Source organism: Engystomops pustulosus, chromosome 9 (genome assembly GCF_040894005.1).
Source record: "Engystomops pustulosus chromosome 9, aEngPut4.maternal, whole genome shotgun sequence".
Classification (NCBI taxonomy): Eukaryota; Metazoa; Chordata; class Amphibia; order Anura; family Leptodactylidae; genus Engystomops; species Engystomops pustulosus.
In genome coordinates, this window is record NC_092419.1 from 60,939,843 (window position 1) to 60,961,935 (window position 22,093).

General features: G+C 41.9%; 1 protein-coding gene across 6 annotated transcripts in view; it reads left to right on the forward strand.

Moving 5' to 3' along the window:
* The window catches only part of LOC140077151 (protein Shroom4-like), a 603,736-nt gene that overhangs the window by 409,584 nt on the left and 172,059 nt on the right, over positions 1 to 22,093 (forward strand). For 5 of the 6 annotated variants that reach the window (XM_072124065.1, XM_072124069.1, XM_072124067.1 and 2 more), the window contains one exon: positions 6,825 to 7,028. The exons of the other annotated variant lie outside the window; for it this stretch is intronic. In XM_072124065.1, the coding sequence (XP_071980166.1) occupies positions 6,825 to 7,028 (204 nt within the window). The remainder of the gene's footprint in view (positions 1 to 6,824; positions 7,029 to 22,093) is intronic. 6 annotated transcript variants of the gene reach the window in all.

Genomic DNA, 22,093 nt, shown 5'->3' on the forward strand with positions numbered 1-22,093 from the left:
GCAATGAATCCCACCCCCCTCTTTGATTGACTTTAGTCCCTTTTCCCCCTTATCAAAAGAATTGGTAACTGGTTTCCTCTGTCCCTTAGAAGTGTTAATTGGTTTCCAGTGAATTGATACAGACTTTGTGTCTCCAAAGCATGGTTTTTTCATGTGTCTTAAAATGGCTACTTAAGAACATGAAAAAATTATACTTCAAATAAAACTTAGTCATAAAGCAAATATTTCAATTTCTGGTCAGTGGATCTGAATCAGTATCCTCGTATAGTTTTAGTGTGTCGAGCCCAAAGGATTCTAGTGGAAAGAAAATGGCTACTAGGCATTGGGCCAACATTTCATAATGCTATTTGTTTGTTGTATTTGTGAATTCATGCTGGAAAATGTGTTGGGTAGATCTTTTTCTCAGGAGACCATGTGAAAAGATATAACATAAATTAGGAATATGTCCTTAACTTTCCGGGTTGATTCAGGTGTAGCCACGCCGCTCTCACATGACCGAGGAGGCGGATCAAGTGTTTAGTTAAATGTAACATGCCAGCATTGAACTGTGGTTGTCTACGGAGAATACGTTAATCTTGTAGGACTTTGCTGTTTGCTGTTATGTATGTCTGTTATTTTACCCTTTTTGTTACTATTAAGCATTGTGCCTATTTTGCATATTAAATATCCCTTTAATAAGTTTTCCCTTGTGCATGTCAGGCTTAGAGGTTGTGGATCCTCTGAACCACTGCGGACAATGACACAAGCCACTACCTGGACCCGGGTCTAAGTGGCACCCGGTTTTCACCAGAGCCCGTCGTAAAGAGGGTTGAACTTGCTGCGGCGCGGTACCACCAGGTCGTTCCACAGGCGTCACTTGTCCGCAGTGGCAGCCAAGGTCGAGGTACAGGAATGCCAGGCAATCTCTTAGTTGGGGACAGGCAGAAGGTCAGGAAGGGCAGCACAGGATCGGAGACGTATGAACAGGTCAAGGCAGACGGCAAAGGAGAGAAGTCAGAAACTGAACTGGGGTCACAACGGGAATTCATAGAAACAGCACAAGGCATAAACTCAGCTTTCTCTAGGGCTCTAGGCACAAAGATCCGGCAGGGTGTGATGGGAGAAGCAGGTTTAAACAGCCTCATGAGAAAATGGCCATCGCCAATTAATGGTGCCAAATTTCCTGAGGCCAGCGCTCGCGCGCCCTAGGGCACGGGGACTTGGGGGTATTGGTGAATGGTAAACTTAATTTTAGTGACCAGAGCCAGGCAGCTGCTGCTAAAGCAAATAAAATTATGGGATGTATCAAGAGAGGAATAGATTCTCATGATAAAGTTTTGCCCTTATACAAATCCCTGGTCAGACCACACATGGAATATTGTGTTTTTGGCACCAGTATTTAAAAAGGATATAGTAGAGCTGGAACGGGTGCAGAGGAGAGCAACCAGGATTATTAGGGGAATGGGGGGATTAGAATACAATGACAGATTACAAAATTTGGGATTATTCAGTTTAGAAAAAAGACGACTGAAGGGAGACCTCATTACAATGTACAAATACCTGAACGGGCAGTACAAGGATCTCTCCAAAGATCTTTTTATACCTAGGCCTGTGACCAGAACAAGGGGGCATCCTCTGCACCTAGAAGAGAGGCGATTTTACCATCACCATAGACAAAGGTTCTTTACTGTAAGAGCAGTGAGACTGTGGAACTCTCTTCCGCAGGAGGTTGTTATGGCGGACTCTATGTACATGTTCAAGAGAGGCCTGGATGACTTTCTGGAGAGAAATAATATCACAGGTTATGGGGATAAAACATTTATTTAATTCTTAAAGGTTGGACTTGATGGACTTGTGTCTTTTTCCAGCCTTATATACTATGATACTATGACACATGCGCACGGAGTGAGGGACAGGTATGTGGCACTGGCGATGCACCTGCAGGGAGCAAAGGGCACGGGTGAACCCGTGACCCATGATATGGGTTGCAGGACCACCCGTGACCGTACCCCCCTCCCCATTCGGCCTTCCCCCTCTTCTTGGGATGGAGGAATCTCTGCAGGAGATCACGGTCCAGGAAATTCTCCTCTGGCTCCCATGGCCTCTCATCCGGCCCTAACCCCTTCCAGACGACCAAGAAGAACTGCTTCCCCCTTACCGTCTTCATGTCAAAGATCTCCTATACCTCATAGGTGTTGGTGGAGTCAGCCACAGGGATGGGAGGAGGTACTTTCCGGAAGAAGCGGTTTAGGATGACAGGCTTAAGCAGGGAGACATGGAAGGAGTTTGGGATGTGCATGGTGGGAGGAAGGCGCAACTAGTAGGACACCGGATTGATACGAGTCAGGATTCAGAAAAGACCCAAGAATCGAGAACCAAGCTTGTACCCGAGTATCTTCAGCCAGATGTATCTGGAGAATAACCAGACCTTGTCCCCAGGAGAGAAGACAGGAGGAGGCCAGCGTCTCTTGTCGTCCTGGGTTTTGTTGCGGGCAGACGCCCGAATTAGGGATTGATGAGTCTGTTCCCAGACGGAACTGAGGTCCTGCACCAATTCTTCCACCATTGGAAGAACTGAGGGAACTGAGAGAGGAAGTGGTGGGCGTGGAATTCTTCCGTAGACAATAAAGATTGGGGCTGCACCAACAGATTCTGGGTCCAGAGACTTGTAGGAGAACTCTGCCCACGGCCATAAAGTGGACCAGTCTTCCTGACAGGCAGAGACAAAATGACGAAGGTAGCAGCCCAGAGTCTGGTTAACCCTCTCCACTTGTCCATTGGACTGAGGATGGTAAGCTGAGGAGAAATCCAACTTTACCTGCAGTTGGCTGCAGAGAGAATGCCAGAAGCGGAAAAAAACTGATCTCCACGATCAGAAATTATATATAGAGGAACACCATGTAGACGAAGACATGTTGAAAGGAGAGGCTGGCAAGATGGGGAGCAGATGGTAGACCTGGAAGAGGGACAAAATGAGACATCTTCGGGGGGCGGAGCCTGACCGGGAAGCGAGACGAACGCTCACGAGTGAGCTCCCGCGGTAAAGATATCCCGAACCATCTATTTCGCCACTAATCTCGCTCCGGATGGAAAATCCTAGAAGAGACAAGCCCAGGGAACATTCTGGCACCCCGAGGAACGGAAGAAATCAAGGAGAGATGATTAAATTCCTCCGTAAAAAGCTTTCCTAGTAGTTATATTCCTGTACATAGGGGGCAGTATTATAGTAGTTATAGAAAGGGACACGGGTATAAGCGCTCACACACCTGGACATGTAGTCTGTAATCCAGTCTCCACTCCTCTGGGATGCAAGAGAGCCTACTCCGCCGGCCACGGACACGAATAGTGAAAATTAAATGCAAGGAATAGCTCAGCATCAGTAGTAACAATCCATTCTTCTTTATTTCATTTAAATTAAAAAGTAAAAATCCATTCTTCTTTATTTCATTTAAATTAAAAGGTCCATGCAAGTCCATGCTATGGACTTTTTAATTTAAATGAAATAAAGAAGAATGGATTTTTACTACTGATGCTGAGCTATTCCTTGCATTAAAATTTTCATTATAGTAGTTATATTCCTGTACATAGGGGGCAGTATTATAGGAGTTATATTCCTGTACATAGGGGGCAGTATTATAGGAGTTATGAAGTACTCACTGTAATGAAGTACTCACTGTAATCAAGTCTCTGCAGAAAGGTAAATGCACAGGGCTAACTACTACAGTAGCTAACTACTACAATACCTTTCTTACCCCTTTGTTACCAAAAATGATGGTGGTGTGAGTCTCTGAGAAAAGGTGCTGCCCTACCTGCCCAAGTACTAGAGGCCATGATTTCAATTATCCCAAAGGAGGGAAAAAACACAACAAAATGTTCAAGTTACCGCCCAATCTCGCTGCTCAATGTTGACATTAAAATATGGGCAAAACTTCTAGCGAACAGATTAAATAAAGTGCTGCCAAAATTAATCCATTTTGAGCAAGTAGGCTTTGTGCCAGACAGAGAGTGCCCTCTGGGCTAGATCCAATAAAACTTCATTGGTCCTTCTCGGCACTGACACCGAGAAGGCCTTTGATAGAATCAGTTGGGACTTCTTAGTTGAGACTCTGAATACTTTCGGCCTCCCACCCACATTAACGGAGTCAGTGATGTCACTATATGCCAAACCCAGTGCTATGGTGTGGGTTAACAACGCCCTATCACCTACCTGTCCTCTGTCTCCCTCACTCTTCGTGCTGGTCATGGAGACGCTATTACAAGCCATCAGGGAAAACCTGCACATTAGAGGGATCCAAATAGGGAGCTCCAGACATCTAAATGAAGCTTTTGCTGATGACCTGCTTATGATGATCACCAACCCAGAGGAAGCCTTTCCTGCAATAATGGAACTTCTTCAAGAGTTCGGGACCACATCTAATTTTAAAGTAAACATAGGCAAGTCAGAAACAATTAACATATCGGCCCCCCCAGACAGTGGCTACCCGCCTTATGACCACATACCCCTTTAAATGGAATGCGGATTTTATTCAGTATTTAGGAGTGCTCATCCCTAAATCACCGACTCACCTTTATTTACATAACTATGCTAAATTCTTATCGCAACTCCCAACCCAGCTTAAATCTTACAATATACCATTTGTGGGAGAATGAATATCCTTCTTGCATTTGTCATGCCTAAGCTGCTGTACATATTACAAATTATCCCAATTTTTCTACCTAACACCTTCTTTCAATCTGTCACAGAAATATTTAGTAAATTTGTAGGGAAGGGTGGCCACCCGAGACTAGCTTATAACAGACTAACTATGAAGAGAGTTGGTGGGGGGATAGGCCTGCCAGACCCTTTAACATACTATAGAGCGGTCCACCTGAGTAGATGGCTTACGCTACACGACGCAACCAAAGCACGTCCAGATCTTGAGATCGAAAAAGCACTGATCACTGAACAGCAATGGGCATGGACATTGGGATTGATTTCAGGATCAACACTGCCGTTGGTCAGTAGCATCACTAAAGGTACATTCCAAATAGCTAGAAAGCTTACTGTAGACCTCCTTTTTATACCTCACCCTCTCCTGCAATGCCGAGCAAATTGCTACCATTCTACCTTAACCCACAATGCCTAGCCACTTCAGGAGTTTGGTCCCTACTACAAGAACAACCGGCAAAACTACTATTAGACCTTGCAAAACAAGCCATAGATATTCCTAAGAGTATGAGAAATCTATTTCATAGTACACATTTCTTACACACCATGGAAATAACTACTATTTGTTACCATCTTAAAGCAAAGCAGCTACCAGAACATACCCACACTTGGCTAGAGAATCTCACTCTCAACCAGCTACCAAGGGGCCTAATTTCTTTGTGTTACCGTAAGCTACTAGAAAGCTCACATAGTCTGGCAAAGCCGGCCTACATTGCCCAATGGGAGAAGGAGTTAGATATCTCTTGCCCTCCACAAGACATTGCCAAGATACACAAGAACTCACATGGCTTCTCGAGATGTATAAAAGTCCAGGAAAATTTGTATAAAATTATTGCCAGATGGTATAGAACACCAAGTTATTTGAAACAAATAGGATTTAGCCCTACAGATAATTGATGGAGATGTGGACAACCTAATAGTTCCCTTTTGGTACTGCACGCTAATTAGGCCATTCTGGAATTTAGCAGAAGGACAAATCAATAGCATAATCTCCGGCCCCATAAAACTTACTCCTGAATCCGTACTTTTATGGCTATCTAACTCTACTTGGAAACCAAAGAGGGCGCAGCTGGCCACACTCATGATTCAGGTGGCGAAACTCCTAATCCCCATAAACTGGCTTACGAAAGAAGTACCTACAGGAGAACAATGGAAGGGGAAAATTGATCACTTTTACAGATTAGAGGAGCTTGCAAGTTGGGCAGATAGGAGGCACAACAAATTTCTGAAACTCTGGGCACCCTGGGTTAAAGCCAGAGGAATAGGCGGAGGTGCGGTCACATAATCGCCACCTCTGGACCATACCAACCCCCCCCCCTAACATTTAGATGTGGTTATACATAGTAGACTACACGCACACCAAACCGAACCTGCCTGTGGCAGCAATTCGAGAGGAAGATTACCTTAATATGTTTCCTATCCCCTTTGGCAATTAGAGGTTTACATCTTAATCCTCATCAACACATGGTCAGTGGTACAAATTGGTATGACACCTTTAGGTATTTCTACCCCAACCCTGGTCAATGGCTGTACAGTTTATGTTACAGTTCATGTTCCAATTTGTGATTTGGTAGTTTTTCACAGGTTCTTTTTTCTGAAAAGCTCCCTAGAAAGCTACATTATACCAATGTGAGAGATACTACAACAAATATTGATAATAATATAAAACACCTGACGCACTGTGTATGATTTTGTTGAACCTTTTATGACATACATTTCATGTTGATGTAATGCTGGATTTTAGACCTGTAAATTTGAAAACTAATAAAAACATTTATACCAAAAAAATTAGACATCTTCGAATGATAACTTGCACTTGTCTTGATGCCATTTGGGGACTAGTTTTGAGATTTCTTTGGTCTGAAATAGTCCTTCTCTGGAGCCTGTATTCTAGTTTTCCTGTGGGAAACATATAAGATAGAGCATACAAGATAGAAGAGGTTATGCAGAATGCCCCAATTTAAATGGCCTGCTGTTGACATCATTACTGTTTTCATGTTTGCTTTATGCATAAACAAATAATATGGAGGGCATATTCATTTAGAATAAATGTAAATATTTTTTTGTTATTGTACATTGATTATATTTATTATAGTCATGTCATTTGTTGACCCTCAAAGCCTTATTCTCCTCCTAGGAGATCTATATCTACAGACCCTGATGGATATGACAATATTGATCCGTTATATTACTCTGAGTCTATCACAATGGACCCATTGTCTACATCTGTCCATGAAGAACACTGCTCTTTTGCTTTGGAAGACTCTTTTGAAGGTAGAAATAGAAATTCAGAAGATGATTGGTCAACAGACAGAGAATCTGAAATTTCCATACCAGAAAGGTAAGTTACCTTTATGTAACTTTTTCATATGGCTCTTAAACATGTATATAGAGTCCTCCAGGGGCGGACTGGGAATTTAAAATGGCCCTGGAAAAAACTGTAAAAGCGGACCCATTTTATGGGGCGGAGTCAAGACAAGTGGGTGTGGTCAGACAATATGGGTGGGGTCATAACTGACAAATTGTTGGTACATATAGAATAACACATTTAATCCTGCCTTCTATATACAAAATAAAACTACTAAAATACGTTCTCCCATATACAAGAACATCTTTTGCTAGTAAGTGAATCTAATGTGCAAGGAATGTGACCTGTCGATCAGTAAATTATGCCTTAATTACCTTTCCCCTGTGCCATACATGTAGAATTCAGAGAAAGCATATATTGATACTGCCTCTTACATACAGGAATAATGCTACAATGACACATTTAGAATAACACATTCAATCTTGCCTTCTATATACAAAATAAAACTACTACAATATCTTCTTCCATATACAAGCCAACTACTATAATACTGCCTCCTATGTACAGGAATATAACTACTACAGTATAATATTGCCCCCTATGTACAAGAATATAACTACTATAATACTGCCCCCTATGTACAAGAATATAACTACTATAATACTGCCCCCTATGTACAGGAATATAACTACTATAATACTGCCCCTATGTACAAGAATATAACTACTATAATACTGCCCCCTATGTACAAGAATATAACTACTATAATACTGCCCCCTATGTACAGGAATATAACTACTATAATACTGCCCCCTATGTACAAGAATATAACTACTATAGTACTGCCCCCTATGTACAGGAATAGAACTACTATAATACTGCCCACTATGTACAGGAATAGAACTACTATAATACTGCCCACTATGTACAGGAATAGAACTACTATAATACTGCCCACTATGTACAGGAATAGAACTACTATAATACTGCCCACTATGTACAGGAATAGAACTACTGTAATACTTTTTTTAATTTAAATTCTTATGACATGCAGGTATATAGCAGGAAAACTGTCGCTCATAAACATGAGCATACAACAACAACAACATTACCATCGTCCATTTTACTGTAAATGTTACCATACTGTACCTTAAATTTTTATTTTATTAAATATTCCATGCCATGTACTCAGAAGCGGGAAAAAAATTCCAAATGCAATGAAAATGGTGAAAAAAACGCATTTGCGCCATTTTCTTGTGGGCTTAGATATTACGTCTTTCACTGAGCGCCCCAAATTTTTTTATTTATACTATTTTTCAGACTCCCTAGGGTACTTTAACCCTAGGTTGTCTGATCGATCCTATCAGAAGACCCGAGGCTACCATGGAGATGGATCGCCGCCCCAGATGACGTCACGGGGAGCAGCGATCCCAGGTAAGATGGCGGCACCCATGCGCCGCTATCTTTTTGAGGCTGCCGGCAGCTTTGCAATATGCAGCAAAGACTTACTGGCTATGGAGAGGGCTCAGCCCGTGAGCCCTCTCCATGCAGCGCGACCCGACCGCCGCCGTGACCGGCGTATAAGACGACCCCAGACCAGACAGAAGATTTTTCTGTCTTCAAAAGTCGTCTTATACGCCGGAATATACGGTACCCCTCACACCACAACTGACAACACTGTGCCCCACATATATCATACACTTTATTAGGTACACCATGCTAGTAACGGGTTGGACCCCCTTTTGCCTTCAGAACTGCCTCAATTCTTTGTGGCATAGATTCATCAAGGTGCAGGAAGCATTCCTCAGAGATTTTGGTCCATATTGACATGATGGCATCACACAGTTGCCGCAGATTTGTCGGCTGCACATCCATGATTCGAATCTCCCGTTCCACCACATCCCAAAGATGCTCTATTGGATTGAGATCTGGTGACTGTGGAGGCCGTTTGAGTACAGTGAACTCATTGTCATGTTCAAGAAACCAGTCTGAGATGATTCCAGCTTTATGACATGGCGCATTATCCTGCTGAAAGTAGCCATCAGATGTTGGGTACATTGTGGTCATAAAGGGATGGACATGGTCAACAACAATACTCAGGTAGTCTGTGGCGTTGCAACGATGCTCAATTGGTACCAAAGGGCCCAAAGAGTGCCAAGAAAATATTCCCCACACCATGACACCACCAGCCTGAACCGTTGATACAAGGCAGGATGGATCCATGCTTTCATGTTGTTGACGCCAAATTCTGACCCTACCATCCGAATGTCGCAGCAAAAATCGAGTCTCATCAAACCAGGCAACATTTTTCCAATCTTCTACTGTCCAATTTCAATGAGCTTGTGCAAATTGTAGCCTCAGTTTCCTGTTCTTAGCTGAAAGGAGAGGCACCCGGTGTGGTCTTCTGCTGCTGTAGCCCATCTGCCTCAAAGTTTGATGTACTGTGCGTTCAGAGATGCTCTTCTGCCTACCTTGGTTGTAACGGGTGGTGATTTGAGTCACTGTCGCCTTTCTATCAGCTCGAACCAGTCTGCCCATTCTCCTCTGACCTCTGGCATCAACAAGGCATTTCCGCCCACAGAACTGCCGCTCACTGGATGTTTTTTCTTTTTCGGACCACTCTCTGTAAACCCTAGAGATGGTTGTGCGTGAAAATCCCAGTAGATCAGCAGTTTCTGAAATACTCAGACCAGCCCTTCTGGCACCAACAACCATGCCACGTTCAAAGGCACTCAAATCACCTTTCTTCCCCATACTGATGCTCGGTTTGAACTGCAGGAGATTGTCTTGACCATGTCTACATGCCTAAATGCACTGAGTTGCCGCCATGTGATTGGCTGATTAGAAATTAAGTGTTAACGAGCAGTATATCATATATACTCTCACACCACCATTGACAACACTATGCCCCACATATATCATATATACCCCTCACACCACGACTGACCACACTATGCCCCCACATATATCATATATACCCCTCACACCACAACTGACCACACTGTGCCCCCACATATATCATATATACCCCTCACACCACAACTGACCACACTGTGCCCCCACATATATCATATATACCCCTCACACCACAACTGCCCACACTGTGCTCCTCATATATATCATATATACCCCTCACACCACAACTGACCACACTATGCCCTGGGATAAATTATGTGTGTACTAAAATAATAATATTTACATTGCCACTTATAATTTTCTATAAAACATACAGCTCCCCACTACATTAGAATAACTACAAATATATACTGTGAATACAGAAGTATATTCTGTTATATTTCCAAGACCTGTTACAATGTGCCAATGGTACATTGTAATAGATCATGTGTTAAATCCACATATACTGCTGTACTGTAGCATTGCAGTATATGGTAGGACCAATCCAGGGGTATGAAAAAGTAAAAAAAAAAAATTATAAAAAAGCTAAATATTTAAATCACCCACTTTCCCTAGAACTGATATAAAAATAAACAGTAAAAATCATAAACATGTAAGGTATCCCCGAAAAATGTCCTTTCTATCAAAATATAATAACGGTTATTCTCGGTGTTGAACCCAGTAATGCAAAATAGCGCCAAATATATAAAAAACACCGAAACCACCCACCACCAAACTGTTGCTGCAGCCACCAAAACCTCCCACCACCAAACTGTGGCTAACGCCGCTGACACCAAACACCAAGACTGCGGCAGACGCCGCCGAACCCCAGTGGCCAGACTGCAGCTGATACTGCACATCCATGATGGTTGCTTTGTAAAAAGCTTTTTTTTTTTTTTTTATGTGTGTGTGTGTGGGGGAGGGGCGTTTTCTCATTATTTTATTAATTGAATTTGCGTATTTGTCATTTTTTGCCACATCAGCACCCGCCAGACATGCAGCCCCATGTAACACACACCTCATGGCACCTCAGCACCCGCCAGACATGCAGCCCCACGTAACACACACCTCATGGCACCTCAGCACCCGCCAGACATGCAGCCCCACGTAAGACACACCTCATGCCACCTCAGCACCCGCCAGACATGCAGCCCCACGTAACACACACCTCATGCCACCTCAGCATCCGCCAGACATGCAGCCCCACGTAACACACACCTCATGCCACCTCAGCACCCGCCAGACATGCAGTCCCACGTAACACACACCTCATGCCACCTCAGCACCCGCCAGACATGCAGTCACATGTAAGATACATGTGTTCCCTGACCTTACTACAGCCATCCTATCCCCTCCTTTGAAGCCCCCTCACCTCCATACACATATTTGCACACAGTCCCCCTACCAGTTCTTCTTGCAGGCAGTCATTACAGCTCCACTTCCTGCACTGTGAGGAGACATAAAGCCACGCCCCTTCCCCGGAGGCTCCGCCCCCTCCTGTGACATCACTGCTGCACGGAGCAGCTCCAGTAGGATGTAGTGTGAGCTGAGTGGTGCTGGGTTGCGTGCTGTACACCATACCTGTGCGCTCCGGATGTGGGTATTATTGATTACAGTTATAGGAAGTTCGAGGAGGGGGGAGAGGAGACCGGCCCCAGACAGAGGAGATCGGCCGTGTCCAGCCAGAAACAGACCGGCCCACCGGGAGAATTCCTGGTGAGTACAATGGCCAGTCCGCCCCTGGAGTCCTCCATAACAACCTCCTGCTGCAGAAAGTTCCATAATCTCACTGCTCTTACAGTGATGGTGATGGTAGAACCACCTCTCTTCTAGGCGTTGAGGAGGCCCACAGGCCTAGTTATGAAACAACAAAAGGGTTGCATGCGACTCAATAGTGGCACAGACTCTTCTTAAATACCTGTACAAGCCGTGCAAAGTACGACAGAAGTATGGCACAAAGTCCTTAGTAAATGTGCCCCAATATTCCATGTGTGGCCTGACCAGAGATTTGTATAAGAGCAAAACTATATCCTTATCATTAGAATCTATTCCTCTTTTTATACATCCCATAATTTTATGTGCTTTAGCAGCAGGTCTGTAGTTTCCTAGATCGCTTTTTTTATTCTTTTTTGTATATTGGTACCACATTTGCTATGTGCCAGTCCTTCTGGAACAGAGCCAGTCCCTGGAGAATCTTCAAATATTAAAAATAATGATCTGTCTATCGCTGTACATGGTTCGTGCAGAGCCCGAGGGTGTATGCCATCTGGCCCAAGTGATTTGTCTATCTTAGTGGTTATGAGGCAGTGCCATACCTCTTCCTGGGTTGAACTGTAGACATTCCAAAGAGAATTTACATCATGACTTCCACCAGGAGATTTTCCTTAGTAAAGACAGTTGAGAAGGGAACATTCAGTAGATTGGCCCTTTCCTCATCTCCTTCTACCATGACCCCCCAGGTTATTCCTCAGTGGGCAAACACTCTCTGTTTTTAGTTTATCATTTATACAATATTATTTTTGCTCTCCTTAGCAATATTTCTCTCAGTCTCTATTTTGGCAGCCTTTATCTGCTTTTTACAGGATTTATTTTTCTCTCTATAATCCTGTAACACCTCATGGCTACCATCATATTTTCACACCTAAACCCCTTAAGGACGCAGCCATTTTGTAGCTTAAAGTGGAGAAGTAGGGGAGACAAGGAGAGACAAAAGAGCGCTCCTATAGTGTGTTACCCTCGTTATATTCGAATTTATTGTGGTGTAGCGATCCACTCACCTCTTGGAGTTGTGCAGGTAGGGCACAACTCCTATTGATGCTTTGTATGAGACTCAATGCCGCTGCCTCGTTCCGCTGCTGGCTCCCCAGTGGTCCATATGCAGTTTTTTAAAGTATCCAGGAAGGGTGAGTTGCTCTCCTATTTGGAACGTTTGTGAAGGAATCGGCGCTGGCTTGCTCAAAAAGGACGTTTTTTTGGGACAAAATGTTTCTTTTATTTAAGGCAATTACGGCAATAATATATAAAAAAATTAAAACAATAAAAGGAATAACGTGTTTCGTGCTGAGCGCTTCATCAGATTCATGTCGTTGTATATACAAGCTTGGAATTTATAGAGGTCTAAAAGTCTGTTACCGGAAGTAACCGGAGGTTTCCCGTTTTTTTTGTAAAACATTAAAAGATAAGAAAAATTGATATATTGTGACAATTCCTATAGATATAAATAATTTAGACATTTTCAAAATATATTCATAAAATATACAATATAAACAATGGAAAACAATGTGGAATTTTGATGAGAATGGTGTTCTTACGTTTTTTTTTTACCGGAGCCGATAAGAACTACACTAATGTCGCTGTTCATGGAACTACAACTCTGAGGTATCAGCTTGGAGATGATTGTGTACTGTGAGGACATCTAGTGGTGAATAAGAGGAATTGACCTCTTATTGTGTTATGCACGATCTCAAAATACGGAAGCCGAGAGGGGTCAAATTTATTTCAGGTGCACTTGGAAAACTCATCGAGGATGGATGCAAGCTGAATTTTCTGGTAAGTGATCCCTGACAGTTTAAGGTTTTAAAGTATATAATATATGGAAGTGAAAATTGAGTGTTTTTGAGGAAAAGAAGAGAAAAAAAATGATTTGGCTATTTCCTCTGTCTTGTGTACTATTGAACCTGTCGTTCTTTTTATAGTAGGGATATAGGAGGCCGCTTTTTTATCTCTTAAGGCTCTTGCTAGGTATTTGCCTTGTTTACTGCTCCATTGATAGAACTTGTGGGAGCATATCTGGTGGATTCTTTTTTGTTTGGCTTCCAACATGGTATTTATCTTGTGTCTAACCAGGATAAATTCTCTAATCGTTTGTAGCTGTAAGGAAATTTTGTGCTTATTTTCGAGTGTTTGCAGTTTTATAAGGAGCTCTTGGAGTTTGCCTTCTGCTGCTCTCTTAAGTCATGCCTCATGTTTAATTAGAACCCCCCTGAATGAGCCTTCCAGTGTTGCCCAAAGTATGGTAGGGGATGAAGTATCTAGGTTATGTTCCTTCTTAAAAGCCGTTGCTTGCTGTTTAAGTTCTGCAAGGCAAATTGGGTCCTTTAATAGGGATTCATTTAGTTTCCAGTTTGGGGGGAATAATGGTAGTACAGGCAGTCCCCGGGTTACGTACAAGATAGGGTCTGGAGGTTTGTTCTTAAGTTGAATTTGTATGTAAGTCGAAACTGTATACTTTATAATTGTAGAGCCAGACAAAAAAAAAATTGGCCCTTGTGAAAATTGGAGTTTAAACATTTTTTGCTGTAATGGAACAAGGATTATCAATAAATTTTCATTACAGGAACTCTACAGCCGATTATTGCAGTCTGGGACTATAGTAAAGCATTCAGAATGCTTCACCAGAGGTCAGAGGGGTCTGTCTGTAACTATGGGTTGTCTGTAAGTCGGGTGTCCTTAAGTAGGGGACCGCCTGTATACAAAACACTGGGGCGTGGTCAGAGAGAAGTATTGATCCTATTTTGGAGCTTTGGGCTGTGGAAAGCAATTTGTGTTGAGTGTAGATATAATTCAATCTGCTGTCCGAGTTGTGTGCTGTTGAGAAGAATGTGTAGTCTTTTACCTCCAGGTTTTGTTGTCTCCAGATGTCACAAAGCTGCATTTTATGTAGTGCTTCTCTAATTCTGTTCAGTTTATTGAAAGAGATTGCTGATTTACCTGAGGATGTATCTATGACTGCGTTTATTGCTGGGTTAAAATCACCTACTAGAATTAGTGAGCCTCGTGAGAAAACACATAGGTCATCTAATGTGTTGATTATAAAATTGGTTTGGTCTGTATTTGGCACAATAGTGAATAATGTGCCTTGAATTTCACATCTCAAGAATAAGAATCTAGCGTTCTCAACCATTTTAGCCTCCTTGACATTGAAAGGGACATTTTTGTGAATGAAAATTGATCCACCTTTTGACTTTTCTCCTGCATTGGTACAATGGAAAGATGTTAGGTAGTATCTGCTCTTAGAATCAGTGGTGTGGTTTGTTTTAAAATGTGTTTCTTGAAGGCACAGAATGTGCACATTTTGTAGAGGATTTGAGATCTCTTTGGCATTGAGAGATGCTATTTTTATTGATGCTAAAATTGATGGGTTGAGGTAAAAATTAGGGTAGGAGGGAAGGAGAGGACTGGGTACCGGACTTAAAGGAGTAAGGTGGGCTGTGACTATTGTAGAATGCAGTAAAGCAACGTAGAAACTGTAATGTTATATTACGATTCAGCCTACGGGGGGGTAGTTGTTTATGTATTGATATCTTCCGTTTGCCTTTTGAGGTTAGGTCGTATGTGTATGTTCTTTTGGATCCGTACGGGCCTTTGTATAGATGGGATGATATGCGTGGTATGTCGTGGGGTTTTATTAAATAAAGTTAATTGTAGGGGAATTTCCTTAACCCCTTAACGACTTGGCCTTTTTTAGTTTTTTCACTTCCATTTTTCCCACCCCACCTTCAAAAATCTATAACTTTTTTATTTTTCCACATAAAGAGCTCTGTTATGGCTTATTTTCTGTGTAACAAATTGCACTTCGTAGTGACGGTATTTAATATTCCATGGCGCGTACTGGGAAGCGGGAAAAAAATTCCAAATGCAGTGAAAATGGTGAAAAAACACATTTGCGACGTTTTCTTGTGGGCTTGGATTTTACAGCTTTCACTGTGTGCCCCAAATGACAGGTCTACTTTATTCTTTGGGTTGCTACGATCACAGGGATACCACATTTGTACAGGTTTTATAATGTTTTCATACATTTAAAAAAATTAAAACCTCCTGTACAAAAATTTTTTTTTTGATTTTGCCATCTTCTGGCGCTAATAACTTTTGATGGCGTTTTCATTGCTATCATTGTTAGGACTGTGCTACCTTTTGATCACTTTTTATTAATTTTTTTATATTTTCCAAAATGGCAAAAAAATGTCATTTTTGACTTTGGACGCTATTTTCCGTTACGGGGTTAAACGCAGTGAAAAACCGTTATTATATTTTGATAGATCGGACATTTTCGGACGCGGTGATACCTAATGTGTTTATGATTTTTACTGTTTATTAATATTAATATCAGTTCTAGGGAAAGGGGGGTGATTTGCAGTGCAGTGCTGAAGAATTTGTGTGCGCTATAAAAATAAAGGAATTATTAATTATAATTATTATGATAGAAGATAAATATGAAAGATGATTGAGATTTCTAGATGCAGAACTATAAAGTAGATGATATACACTCACCGGCCACTTTATTAGGTAGACCATGCTACGGTAGTAACGGGTTGGACCCCCTTTTGCCTTCAGAACTGCCTCAATTCTTCGTGGCATAGATTCAACAAGGTGCTGGAAGCATTCCTCAGAGATTTTGGTCCATATTGACATGATGGCATCACACAGTTGCCGCAGATTTGTCGGCTGCACATCCATGATGCGAATCTCCCGTTCCACCACATCCCAAAGATGCTCTATTGGATTGAGATCTGGTGACTGTGGAGGCCATTTGAGTACAGTGAACTCATTGTCATGTTCAAGAAACCAGTCTGAGATGATTCCAGCTTTATGACATGGCGCATTATCCTGCTGAAAGTAGCCATCAGAGGTTGGGTACATTGTGGTCATAAAGGGATGGACATTGTCAGCAACAATACTCAGGTAGGCTGTGGCGTTGCAACAATGCTCAATTGGTACCAAGGGGCCCAAAGAGTGCCAAGAAAATATTCCCCACACCATGACACCACCACCACCAGCCTGAACCGTTGATACAAGGCATGATGGATCCATGCTTTCATGTTGTGGACGCCAAATTCTGACCCTACCATCCGAATGTCGCAGCAGAAATCGAGACTCATCAGACCAGGCAACGTTTTTCCAATCTTCTACTGTCCAATTTCGATGAGCTTGTGCAAATTGTAGCCTCAGTTTCCTGTTCTTAGCTGAAAGGAGTGGCACCCGGTGTGGTCTTCTGCTGTAGCCCATCTGCCTCAAAGTTCGACGTACTGTGCGTTCAGAGATGCTCTTCTGCCTACCTTGGTTGTAACGGGTGGCGATTTGAGTCACTGTCGCCTTTCTATCAGCTCGAACCAGTCTGCCCATTCTCCTCTGACCTCTGGCATCAGCAAGGCATTTCCGCCCACAGAACTGCCGCTCACTGGATGTTTTTTCTTTTTCGGACCATTCTCTGTAAACCCTAGAGATGGTTGTGCGTGAAAATCCCAGTAGATCAGCAGTTTCTGGCACCAACAACCATGCCACGTTCAAAGGCACTCAAATCACCTTTCTTCCCCATACTGATGCTCGGTTTGAACTGCAGGAGATTGTCTTGAACATGTCTACATGCCTAAATGCACTGAGTTGCCGCCATGTGATTGGCTGATTAGAAATTAAGTGTTAACGAGCAGTTGTACAGGTGTACCTAATAAAGTGGCCGGTGAGTGTATATTGTGTATATGAAGTATTGTTATCTAGACAGTATCGTGGTCTGGCTCCTTTTTCACATTTTCTTCTCTCATTTCTTTGTTGTAACATTTTAACATAACAATTAGAGATGAGCGAGCACTGAAATGCTTGAGTGCTCGTTACTCGAGTCAAACTTTTTCCAATGCTCGAGTGCTCGTTTCGAATAACAAACCCCATTGAAGTCAATGGGAGACTCGAGTATTTTTCAAGGGGACCAACGCTCTGCACAGGGAAGCTTGGGCAAACATCTGGAAACCTCAGAAAATGATGGAAACACCATGGAAATGGACAGGAAACAGCAGGGGCAGCATGCATGGATACCTCTGAGGCTGCCTAATCGCACCATTATACCAAAATTATGGGCAACAGCATGATGATGACAGAGTGACCGAGTGAGGCGAGATAGCATCTAAAACACCCAATAATTGACCCTGACACTATAGGGGACAGCATGCACAGGCAGCAGCTGCAGGCTACAGAGAGTGGCATGGCGACATACCGCAAAATGACTCAGGCTTCAAACCAATTAAAAAAATTCCTTTTGGCGAGGATAATGTGTAGCACTGTACGTATCAGTATTTGGCCTGGTTATAGTGGCAGAGTGGAACCAAAGGAGGTGAGCAAGAAGCGCTGAAATGATCTCCTTTGTGAACAAAAGGTTGACGGTATATTTAGTTGATAACACAGCATGGTGGCGACATAGTGACCAAGTTCCATAACGTATCTGGTGAAATACCCGAAAAGACGGCGCGTGGAGGCAGCTATTGAGACGGCGTCTGGAGACGACGTGTGGAGGCAATGGGGACGGTTATGGCACCCGAGGTGAACGTAAGGAGGTGAGAAAAGAGGAGTGAAAAGATAGATTTTAGAGGTAAAAAGTTATAGGTGGTGGGTTGAAGGTTGCTGCAGTTCAAACGCTGTTAGTTGAATCTTGGGATGGAGCTGGTGGTCCGCTGCCAGGCGAGCTTTCACCTGTCCAAGCCCCTGCCTCTCGGCTCCTCCCCACCCAAAATGGGCCTGGGGGCCAGAAGCGTTTACTTTTAAAAAATTATAATTTTCAAAGCAGGCGGGGGCTACAAACAGCATTTCTAAGAACCTTTTGTGTAAGATCAAGTGTAGTACTGTTCTTATAAGTAATTGGCCTGGTTATGATGGGGGAGGGGAACGTAAACAGATCCGCAAGTAGCGCTGAAATAATATCGGTAAGTGATAAAAGTTTGGCACTATATTTTGTGGATAACACAGCAGGGTGGCGAAAAAGTTAACAAGTTTGATGTGGAAGCAGAACAAACCAAAAATTCTGAACAAGCAAAAAAGTGTCCACTACTACTACTACCTATTGTGGAGTACAGCACTGACACTTTCTTACTTGCTCCTTATGACCGAATGTGAATAGGAGCCTATTGTGGAGTAGTTTTAATAAAAAGTAAAAGGTAAAACACTACGCGTTTCGGCCCCGGGCGTAGTGTTTTACCTTTTACTTTTTATTAAAACTGGTTTTATGGATACACCATCCCAGTCTATTCTCTGAGTGTGACAGCGCCTCCAGAACGGGACGACTCCTCGTGGTTCTTCAGCACACAGCCAAATCCGTCAACTCTGGTTTGCCCGGACCTGAGTCCCATCGGCAGCAGTCCCTCCATCTATTTTACGCTCTATGTTTCACTGAACCAGGTGAGAGACATTCTATTATATATATTTTCCTTATCAAACAATACACTTGAATCCTTTGCGCTTTCTGTCTCCCCCTCCTATTGGCCACGTTGATGCATACCTGTGGATCCCCACATTAACGCATCTAACACCAGCCCTCCATAAAGTAGTTCTTTGTAAGAATACGATCTCCGTCTATATAGATCTCAAGGTCTAGGAAATTAATCCTTTCTTTATTGCACTCATATGTGAATGTGAGGTTAAAAATGTTGTTTAAAAATTTTATGAATTCTTCGAAATCCTGAATTGTACCTAGCCAAAAAATAATGCAATCATCTATATATCTTTTATAAATGTATATATTTTCTCTAAAAGGGTTACTGTCGGAATATATGTAGTTTTTTTCGAATGATTCCATATAGAGATTGGGGAAGCTTGGTGCAAATTTTGCACCCATCGCCGTACCAGTTATCTGATTTAAAAAATTGTTCCCGTACCAGAAATAGTTTCTACTAAAACAGAATTCTATCGATTTAATAAGAAATTTCCGATGTTCTGAAGACAGATCTTCATCTGAATCCAGGCATCTCCTTATTACTTCCACACCCTTCTCTTGCGGGATAGAGGTATAGAGCGATGCTACATCGCAAGTGCATAAGATCGGCATTTTACCTTTTTCTAACTTCATGTTCTTAATCATGTTGATAACCTGTTGGGAATCTTTTAGGTGTCCATTTTAATAACATGTCTCTAGAAAAAAAAAACGTTGTACTCTAAGAGATGGCTAGTCAATGAGCCAATACCTGAGACGATAGGGCGTCCCGGGGGTCTCTCTAAATTTTTATGAATCTTAGGTAGTTAATATATAACAGGTATCCGGGGATATTTAATAGAGAGATAGGCAAACTCCTTTTGATTAATGACATCTATCTTCCTAGCTTCCTCCAATAGGTATGCAGCTCTTTTTTATAGCTATCAGTAGGGTTAGTATCTAGTTTACAGTATGTACTCCCATCCCCAAGTAGCCTCCCCATCTCCTGATCATAATATTCCTTATTTAATATGACCACCCCCCCACCCCCCCTTTGTCTGCAGACTTCAAAATTATATCTTTATTGTCCCTTAGTTCTTTTAGAGCTCTTCTTTCTTCTTAATCAGGTTATCTTTTGTTCTCTGTTATTTTATTCTAATAAAATCATTCAACACTACCTTCTGGAATGCATCAATGCACTCATTAGTTGATTTTCTAGGTACCAAAGATGATTATTCTTTTAGATTAGAGTGGAGGGTGGTAGTGTGGAGGGTTTTGAGTCCGGGGGTCCCTGGCGTTTTATTGGCAAAATTTTTTTTTAAATTGATGTTTCCTTTGAATATCAATATATGTTTGAAATTTATCAAACTTTGGTTTGGGTGCAAATTTGAAACCTTTACTTAAAAGAGTTAGATGATTATTTATATCTATCCACCAACTGCCAAAGAAATATAAAGAGAGCAGAAAATGAGATTAGGAATAGGAAATATAAGAAATATCAGAAAGTTAGATTAGATTATGAACACCAGCAAGTATATAAATGGCAAAAAAAGAATGTTGCACAAAAGAAGGAACTAGCACCACTTGAGGATAGGAAAATACCCCATCAGGTGTATGAGGACATGAAGGGGAACATACAGGACAGAAATAGCACTGATGGGGACCAATATCGCACTGAAAGGAATAACACCTAAAGATATAATCAGAATTTTAAAAAACCACAACAGTGGAGACAGAGGAACCAAACAGAGCAAAGATATGGAGACCTTATATGAACCAAAGGACATACTATGGCTACAAGAACTCTAAAAGAACTAAGGGACAATAAAGATATAATTTTGAAGTCTGTAGACAAAGTGGGGGGGGGGTCATATTAAATAAGGAAGATTATGTTCAGGATATGGGGAGGCTACTTGGGGATGGGAGTACATACTGTAAACTAGATACTAACCCTACTGATAGCTATAAAAAAGAGCTGCAGACCCTATTGGAGGAAGCTAGGAAGATAGATGTCATTAATCAAAAGGAGTTTGCCTATCTCTCTATTAAATATCCCCGGATACCTGTTATATATTACCTCCCTAAGATCCATAAAAATATAGAGAGACCCCCGGGACACCCTATCGCCTCGGGATTGGCTCATTGATTAGCCGTCTCTGAGTACATCGATTTTTTTCTTCAGAAACATGTTATTAAAATGGACTCCTACCTAAAAGATTCCCAACAGGTTATCAACATGATTAAGAACATGAAGTTAGAAAAAGGTAAAATGCTGATCTTATGCAGTTGCGATGTAGCATCGCTCTATACCTCTATCCCGCAAGAGAAGGGTGTGGAAGTAATAAGGAGATGCCTGGATTCAGATGAAGATCTGTCTTCAGAACATCGGAAATTTCTTATTAAATCGATAGAACTCTGTCTTAGTAAAAACTATTTCTGGTACGGGAACAATTTTTTAAATCAGATAACTGGTACGGCGATGGGTGCAAAATTTGCACCAAGCTTCGCCAATCTCTATATGGAATCATTCGAAAATAACTACATATATTCCGACAGTAACCCTTTTAGAGAAAATATATACATCTATAAAAGATATATAGATGATTTCATCATTTTTTGGCTAGGTACAATTCAGGATTTCGAAGAATTCATAACATTTTTAAACAACAACAGTTTTAACCTCACATTCACATATGAGTGCAATAAAGAAAGGATTAATTTCCTAGACCTTGAGATCTATATAGACGGAGATCGTATTCTTACAAAGAACTACTTTAAGACAACTGATGTCAATAGCTTTATTGATTTTAGCAGTTATCACCATTGCCCCCGGATTGATAATATTCCGAAAGGACAACTCAGGAGGATTTAGAGAAATTGCAGCGATAAGGAGGTATTCGAGATCCAGTCCAGGGTAGTAATAGATAGATTCAGGGAAAGGAACTATGAAGAGAATATTTTGGATAAGGCACTTAAGGAGACTCTGGAAAATAGTCAGAGCAATGAATGTGAGAATACAAGAGAGAGAAACCCA